Source organism: Centruroides sculpturatus, unplaced genomic scaffold (genome assembly GCF_000671375.1).
Source record: "Centruroides sculpturatus isolate CEXI.00-Female unplaced genomic scaffold, Cexi_2.0 scaffold297, whole genome shotgun sequence".
Lineage (NCBI taxonomy): Eukaryota > Metazoa > Arthropoda > Arachnida > Scorpiones > Buthidae > Centruroides > Centruroides sculpturatus.
In genome coordinates this window covers 165,295-174,618 of record NW_019384464.1, presented here as the reverse complement: position 1 = coordinate 174,618, position 9,324 = coordinate 165,295, and the positions used below count along the sequence as shown (strand labels likewise).

The following is a 9,324-nucleotide window of genomic DNA, read 5'->3' as shown; positions in this document are numbered from 1 at the left end:
CAGTCTTTTCCTTTCATACTCTCATGCTGCAGCACCTCTCATACTTTCCTCACTATAGTTGAATCCTTCAACCAGCATTCTTGCCTGAATTCTTAGTGTTCCAAGGAAAATATTTGCAAGAGTTTTCAAGGTTCTGCTATTACCCTTTTCTTTGAAGATTGGAATAGGGCTGTGATTGTGCCTATATTGTAATATAGATAAAAATTTCATAGACTTACCCAAGTAGTCAGATTAGTAAAATAATTTAATTTGAAAGTTATTAGGAAACAAGAATCATATTGAATTATTTTATAGGAAATATTAATCTTAATTAAATATCGTCTAGAACAGTGATTCTCAACCACTGTGCCACTGCATTTTAGTGTGCCGTGGCACAGTGGTTGAAGTGTGCCGCCACTGCAAATATCCATACATAAGCAATGTCAGACAAGTAGTACAATCAGTTCTATCTTCCTAGGGTGCATTTGGAAATTGTAACTGGTGTTACTGGTAACTGCTGGTAGTTACCAAGATGTTTAGAAAATGTGACCTAAATAACCAACTGCATTTAAAAATCACTGTTATGATGTCACCAGTTGTCCTGTGGTACAGTACTTACTGAAGTAACCGTGTGTGCTGCCAAATTTTTAAATTATTAAAAGTGTACCATGACGATAAAAATGTTGAGAATCACTGGTCTAGAACATCATTTTACGATCTAAACTATACTACTTACCAAATAAAATACTTTAAATTTTCTACTGTGGGCTATTAAAATAATTGGCATTATTTATATGCAGGCACTTGTTTATATTCAAACATAATTTGTTCTTGAAACATTTGTGTCTTGAATATTCATAAGTAGATAGTTAGTTTTTCCATAAAATTCAATGTTATAAACAATAAATTGATTCCAGCTCCCATTCAAAAACATTAAATTAATTTACATAAGTTATTCAGAAATATCCAGTATTTTGTGATATTAATAAAATGAGTCTTGTAACAATAGTTTAGGTTGATAAAATTTAAAACTTATGTTTTTATTTATATAAAACTAAATTATTATTTGATATATAATTCTTGTTAATGTCACAGATACAAATTGTGCAAAGTGGAACTGGCATCCAAGCAGTAGCTACAACTCCTATGACAGTTCAAACAGCTTCGCCTACATTTTCTGGCCCATCAATTGTACAAGTACAAACGGTAAATGGAAATTAGCTGTAACTTAAATTAAAATGAATATAAAATGTGTTTTATTAAATGTTATAAAAGTAATATTATTTTTAAATTATAAAATGTGTAATAGTTGGATAAGCTCATGCATTGAAATTATTGCCTGAGTTTATCTGTGCAAAGGAATTTGTATTAAAAAAACTCTTTGTTTATTGAATTGAGTGTTAAGTGATCCATTATATCTTTTGTATCAAACTCATTCAAAAACTGTTCCCAACAAATGCATATGTTGGGAACAGTATTGTCACCGATCCATGTGTAAAAAGCAGGATTTCCGAGCAATGTCAATTCGTATGTGGGAACGTTGGACACAAAGTCAACTCTCCAGTTACAAACAATTAACTTGGTTTATTGTAACTAAAAAAATAAGCTTACAGCTACAACAATGAACAAACTATATTCCAATTTGCTTCTTCTCTCAAAGGGTAAATGTCCTACAGTGACTATCCTTTCGGGTTCTGCTTGGAAAGATGAAGGCCCCTGGGTGTTGAAGGGAGAAAGTCCATCACAAAGTTGCGATGTAATCCAGATCGACGTTGGGATGCAGAGGAAATTTCCTTTTGAGCATAATAGGAAAACTGGGAGAGAAGCTCTCCATTTCCTTGGAATTGTCCATTTTATAACTTTTTCGGGTCCCAGATCAACTATTTCAATTGGTTGTTTTTACTCATCTCTGCTTTCTAATTGGTCATCGCTTGTTACTAACGTAAGTGTAACACAATTGGAACCTAGATCACAGGATGAGTCAAAATTGTCTGTCAATTTGATCCCAATCAAAGATGGTTGATCTTAGGTTATATTCTATTGTTTTAACACGAGAAGTATTTTTTTTCTTATAATTCCTTTTAAACATATCTTTTATGGACATGAAATTTCTGTCTATTTATTTGAGTGAACAATTTTACATTAAAAAAAATCTCTTCTTTTAATTTTTTTACAAGAAAACATAAAATTTTGTTTTGTGTGTGGTTCGAATCCACTTCCAGAGCCTCACACATACAAGTATATTTCAGTTATAAACATTGTATGAGGTTGCTGATACTGATTTTATCTGCACCCTGTCTTGTTTGTTTAATAGATAGGTTTCTCTCTCTTTTTCTTCAGGATAATGTGAGAAATGAAATTATATATGGGTGATGGTGACAGACACTGAGACAAGGACTTGTTTACAATTAATTCCCATTTTATTTAAAAAAATAAAGACTACAAATATCTCTAAAATGTCTCTTTTCAAACTCCAGATTTTCACATTAAGAAAACATCAAAAATGCTATAAAATAATAAAATAAGTTTTCTTTATTGATATATATATTCCTTATATAATTCTCATTTTTCAAATTGACACATAAATGTGGTTTGACCAATATTTTGGAGTGTGCTGCCATATATCCATAACTATATCTTGTGAATCTTATGAAAATCAGTTTTTTTCAGAAAAATCTCATTATCAACTAAAATTTTGTTATAATAAAACACATTATTTTTTACATGTTTTTAATATAAATATTAATATTGCATTAATATAATGAGAATGTATTAACAGAAATTTAAGTACAGTATGTGTAAATTTTTATATGTACTTAAAATAAACCAATATTTCAAAAATATTGCAATATTTTTAGTCAAATTCAACTCCATCAATATCAAAAAGATACAAGATGCTAAAATTCTAGAAAACAATTTTTAATACTATGAAATGTTTTTTGAGATTAAACTCATCTCATCATCTGATGATGATAAAAATAACTGTGATATAAAATATTTGTAATTCTTTTGGTAAGTATGTTATATCACACTTATTACTTTTCCAGGAAAATATGATGATTGGTCAAAAAATGACACCTTACGATTTTTACATTTTTGGACTTGGAACCTTGAAATGTCAAGAAATGCAAAAAAATTCAGGAATTTTTTTCTGTATGTATGGATGTTAGCGTATGTGTTTGTGTAGGGCACATGTTTGTTCACCCTCTTTGAATCTTAAGTCGTGTGCTTTTTGTTGTAAATTTCTGAAATTTTGCAGGGGAATTGATGCTATTAAATTTTGTGATTAAAGGTGTTTAAATTTTAGATTTTTATTTAAAATTGATCAACTGTAATTAATTTCATTATATATTTAAATTATTATATGCTAAAAATATTAGTACATTTAAATGTGTGTGTTGTGAATAAATAATTACATATATCTTTTAACATATTTGAGATCTCTTGTTAATAGAATTAACACAATTTAAAATCTGTATAGGTTGCTAGTGATACTTCTCAACAACAAACATCAGGACAAGGTCAAGCAACTCCTTCACAGGTTCAAGTTCAAGTTCAGCCTACAGTACAGGTAAAATAAATAATTTTCTAAATCAGAATATTTATGTTAACTTAAATTATTAAGCATGCTTTAATCATATAATTAATAGATGTACTTATGTAATTTACCTTTTTCTAATTAATTTTATTTGTTGCTTTTTATGTATAATTTAAAGTACTTTTATTAGTGTTAATTTCAATATCTATAAGAGTATAAGTCAGTAACAAATATCATTTAAATTTAAAAGCTTAAAGAATTCAAATGGCTTTTAAAAGTACTATGTACTGTACTTGTGCAAACTTTGATTTTCTGACTGTTAACATATCAGTTGAATCTGATTACATAAAAGTTTTGGATAATTTAAAGCTGTTATTATTTTCATTGAAATTCATATTTAAAGGTAATTTGAATAGTTCATTCTAAGTTTGCTTATTGGTAAGTCATTCTAAGCTAATTGGAAAGAGGGAAAAGTGTAATTAACTAATTGATAGAATGTACTGTACATGCTTTGAGGATTCCCTATAATGTCTTGTGTAAATTTGAATGTGTTTTCCCATAATTTGGAGAACTATAATATGTGGGAAAAGTGTGTTTCACAGTTTCAGTGATCTTTATTTTCTTTTCAGTTTTTGGATGGGCGGACACGCAATTCCAAACGATTGTTTCTCTCCGGATTTCACCAAACTATAAATAAATAAATGATGATTACACACATAATATAAATTTTAAATATATCATTTTTAACATTAGGCTGCAACTGCTTCTCAAGTATTGCAACTTCAACAACCTGTACAAGCTGGACAAGTTCAACAAGCTGGTGGTATACAAATTGTACAACAAGTTATTAATAGTAATGGAGAAATTCAACAAATACCAGTGAGTGTTCTTTACTTGTCATTATTTGTATTCATTAATTTAAAACATTCTTTAACATTTGAGTATATAGTATTACTTTGTCATTACAAATAAAGATCATTGGTAATATTTTACATAAGATGCTTTTGATATTTTAGAATTTCCATAGTAACTATAACTAAATGGATAGTTCCTATAAAAATGGAAATGATATATATAAACAAATTTCATTGTAAATATGAGTTTTCTTCCTAAAAGTACATTTAATCAAATATTTCCATGTTGATAAGTTGTATAATGAAATTTATTTTATTATATACAGTATACAGTAGAACTTGGTTAAGAAGTTTCCCACTTAGCTTTTCTTTCAATAATCTATATTTATCAGGTTGTAAAGGTGAATTTTTGACATTTTGAAAAACTTTATTGACAATTAATTCACCAATGATTACAATTCAGTTGATTGATGACTATTACCTACAAGGTAATCATCATCAATGTCAATCACATTTTGCCACCTTTGCTGTAAACTTTCAATCCCATGAGCATAGAATGACTGGAGTTTGAAGAAAGTCTCAAGCATCATTTTCACATGGGTATTATTATTGAACTGTACAGTACATTGAAAATATGGTTCTGCAGGGTGCAAAATAGATGGTAGTCAGTTGATGCCAAATCTGAGATGTAAGGTGAATAAAGCAGCCCAGCCCAGACTGGCTACTCTTTAACGTCGTCTTTGCTCTATGTGCTAGTGTGTTATTGTGATGGCATCAGACTTTGTCAGTTTTTAGAATGTATGGGAATGCTCAAGTTATGCTAATTCTGTAGTGGTCAACTATGGATTATCATCTATCAGTTGCAGTTGCATCTTTGATGACTGATTCCACCATTGTGAAAACAGTCTAGTTGGGGATCTTAAAAGCGAGAAATCTACATCCTTGAATTTCTTGAACCAATTGTAGCAGGTCTGCCTGTTGATTGTGTCCAAATGCCTTGCAGATGAGATCATGAACCTTCATTGCATTGTGACCAGTTTTGAAGTAATAGAGCAACAGCACACAAATGTATTCTTTCAAAAGTTTCATACTGTCAGTCTTTATTGATATGCTTATTTCCAATGAAATATGTGATGAAATGCCTCCTGGTTAGTCTATTTATGTACCCACATTGAATATTCTAGAATATTTTTTTTCCAATTGTTTCTAGAAAAAAAATTGAAATGTCTGAATTTTACCTTTACAACTTGATATATTATTTATTTAACAATGAATTAGACTTAGGCAAATATCTAAATAAATAAAATAAATAGATACTGTATAATATAATTTGCTTTGTCATGTAAACAAAAATACATTTTATAATTCTCATGAACAGAATCACAGATTTTCAGTGATTTTTAGTATGGTATTTGAAGACTTACAGTATCACTTATGTATTGATAGTGATTGTCAGAACTTACTTTTTGTTGCAACCATTCTTGCCAGATAACTGTTTAAGAAACTGGCTCCATCAAACACAGATTTTTACAAAGTCCTGTGCACAATGACATGAAATTTCCTAATATTACTGCATATAGAAAAAGAAAAAAATATATATTTTTGATAGGATCCTGTTGAGAAACCTTTTATTGCAAACAAATCCATTTTCTGGTTGTGAACAAGAATTTCCATCTTAAAATGAGACATTTTAAACATCTCTTAAGGGGGAAAAAATTGAGACTTTTGGAATTGAACTTCTTACTTAGATTTCAGTCTGCACTAGTTTTACTACATAAAGTGGAAATCTTCCAGAGGTAGAAAATTCTAATATTTTTCAGTAAAATGATTACAATAGAACTCTAAGAAGTTCTACATTAGAACAAAAGTATGGACACATTCACAGAACATTAATATAACAAATGTAATGTTTTTTTTTTTTTAATTCTCTGGAACCTATGAGATATGAATGGAATTGTGCTATTGCAAACGAAATATGGAAAAGTATGGATGCAAAAGCTGGAAACTTGTGTTCTGTATTTTCCATTACAATAAAATTAATAAGAAAATAAACTTACTATATTTGCAGTAACCTTTGTGTGAAAGAGGAATACTATACTAAAAACTAAATTTGTTTGTCAATCTCATTTGTCATAAAACAGAGTTAAAGAGAAGAAATCACATTTTGATACTAACCACACCCACACTCTGAGGTTATGTATCCTGTTCATTTATTAAACAAATGAAGTTTTGTAAAAAAAATTTTATATTGTATTATTTCCTATTATGTGATAATTGTTCCAGATAATTTTGATAGATAAACCAATCTTGGGGTTAGGTTTATCTCGTTATACTTGTTTTTCTGTCTGAGGCTATTGATCTTAGATTATCATTTTCTAAAGTAGAAAAAGCTCAATGATTTTACATATAAATGAGATGTTTGCTTAAACATATGTAAAGGATAAAGAAACATTTTCAGAGCATTTGTATAGACAGTGGAAAACAATAGTAAAGACTACATCTGGTCAAAGGTGAAAAACCTGCAAGACACAGAAAAATAGAGCGTATTCTGCCAAGTTCTGGCCTTTACAGGTTTTACTGCATGAGAAAACTAATTGTAATGAGGGAACTTCTGAACAAAGTTCTTCTGTATATTGTTTTAAAATGGATAAAAAGTATTGCCTGAGGAAGAATTATTAATGTTTGGATAAAAAAATCACTATATTTCTAAAAATTAAAATAGAATATAGTCCTGAGTTAAAATACTCTATTGCATTGATTCCGAGGTAACAAATTACAGCTTGAAAGTTAATCCACCAAAAAAAAAGTTTATTTTTCTTTTTTGCATTTTGCCTTCTTCGGCCTCATCAGTGGATAACAATACTTGTTTTACATTGGTGCTTTTATACCATACAAAGCTACCTCAGTGTGCATCTAATGTGGGCACTAAAGTGGCTTTTTTAATTATATTCATTACAGAATTTATCAGGACCACAATGGCATCAGCCAAATGATGAAATAATTCACCCAATATATCTGGACAAGTTTGCCCATGAGAAATTGGGGGTTCTAGGTTTGAGTATGGGTCAGAAGCCTCAAAAGTGGCAGGCCTCTGCTTTCAAGTCATCTTGACATTTGTATTGTCAAATGGTTAAATTTAGATCTTATACACTAATTTAATAAAAAAATTTTGAGCTATTAACAGTTGATATGATTTTAGTGTAAACTATAGCTTAAAAATTATTCTTAGGTTACATATAATTTCTTTGCTAAATTAAACCTAACTTTTTATATTGTAAAACACTTTTTTGTAGATCCAACTAACACCAAATCAGTTACAATTAATTCGAATGCAAATGCAAGGTCAGAACCAAGGACAGCCCATAATTCTTCAAGCTGCTCCATTATCTCAAGCAGCTGCATCTGCAGTTCAGCAAACTGCTACACAGGTCATTTTTAAAATATGGATTTTATTATGTACAAATTCATTTAATTTCAATATTGAGAAATTTTATTATTTTTTTAAACAGACCGTATATCAGATTCAACAGGTCCCTCAAGCACCTGGTCAAGTTACTGCTACAACTGCCACACCCGTTTTCCTAACTCCAGCTGCTGGGAACACCACAGCTGCTGTGCAAATACAAGCTGCAACTATAGCACAGCAGGAACATCAGGCAACAACAACTGTAGATGATGACCAGCAACAGTCATAGGGTTGATGCTTTGCTCCATCGGCTTTCAAGGACCAATATATCATATAATAAATTTTAGTTTATAGATTCTGATTAGAATATCAATTCATTCTGAGTAGTGACATCTTTCATATTTTGCATTCCATATTCACAGATTTTCATATCATGGATTGTTTGATGTGTGTGTCAGTTGAAGTAAAACTTATATGCAGATTACAATGGTAATGAGTTAAACTAAATTGTCCCTATGAGGGAACTATGTCAATGTGATAATGACATTTTAAATAACACTCAGAAAAATTTAAAACACTTCTTGTTTTTAAATAAATGTTATTTGAATCTCCATTTTTGATTTCAATTTACTCAAACCATGCTTCTTATATTCAAATTACTCATATGATTAATAATTGTTAACACCAATTTTCAAAACATCATCATTGGAATGACTTCTCTCTAAAAGAGAAGTTTATCCATTTTGAAAGCAATGAGAGAGTATAACATGTAAAATGAAAAAAAAAAAAAATGGTACAAACTATTCTGGATCAAATTCTTATTATAGAAAGTTTTAAATATTCTACAGTTTTGTCTCATTCCTAACCAGTCATGGAGACATTACACATCCCTGCCTTATACCCTTCTCAATACTGAACCATTTAGACATTTTGCCAATTATCCACCCCCACACAATCTGTTATTCTTATGCATTGTTTTCATAATCAGTATGATAGTGTGTTAAAACAAGACACTGTATCATATGATTTCTCTGTCTACAAATGCAGTGAACAGCCTTTTCACATATCCATAAGCTTTTTTAAACTAAAAATTTGATTCATGCAGTCTTTTCCTTTCATACTCTCATGCTGCAGCACCTCTCATACTTTCCTCACTATAGTTGAATCCTTCAACCAGCATTCTTGCCTGAATTCTTAGTGTTCCAAGGAAAATATTTGCAAGAGTTTTCAAGGTTCTGCTATTACCCTTTTCTTTGAAGATTGGAATAGGGCTGTGATTGTGCCTATATTGTGGAGCCAAATCATTTTTCCTAACATTACATGCATAAATGGATCTTCCAGTTGATTACATACAGTATATCCCTCCATACGAGCATTTTGGCCACTATCCCATCTATACCTACATACTTGCCTTTTTTTCAGGTTTTTAATAGCATTCATAATCTCTGACAAGAATATGCTCAATCTTCAGCCACATCACTCCATACTTCATCTGCACTTCTGCCAACACTCAATGTATTCATATCATCTGTTACACTCCATATTCT

General features: G+C 30.1%; 1 protein-coding gene across 1 annotated transcript in view; it reads left to right on the top strand.

The window, feature by feature from the left end:
* Window positions 1-8,642, top strand: part of LOC111620987 — a 35,375-nt gene extending 26,733 nt beyond the window's left edge. Inside the window, exons 10-14 of the mRNA XM_023363015.1 lie at window positions 1,056-1,185; window positions 3,461-3,550; window positions 4,271-4,396; window positions 7,665-7,799; window positions 7,881-8,642. Of these exons, the coding sequence (XP_023218783.1) occupies window positions 1,056-1,185; window positions 3,461-3,550; window positions 4,271-4,396; window positions 7,665-7,799; window positions 7,881-8,066 (667 nt within the window). The 3' untranslated portion in view covers window positions 8,067-8,642. The remainder of the gene's footprint in view (window positions 1-1,055; window positions 1,186-3,460; window positions 3,551-4,270; window positions 4,397-7,664; window positions 7,800-7,880) is intronic.
* Window positions 8,643-9,324: the final 682 nt, after the last annotated feature.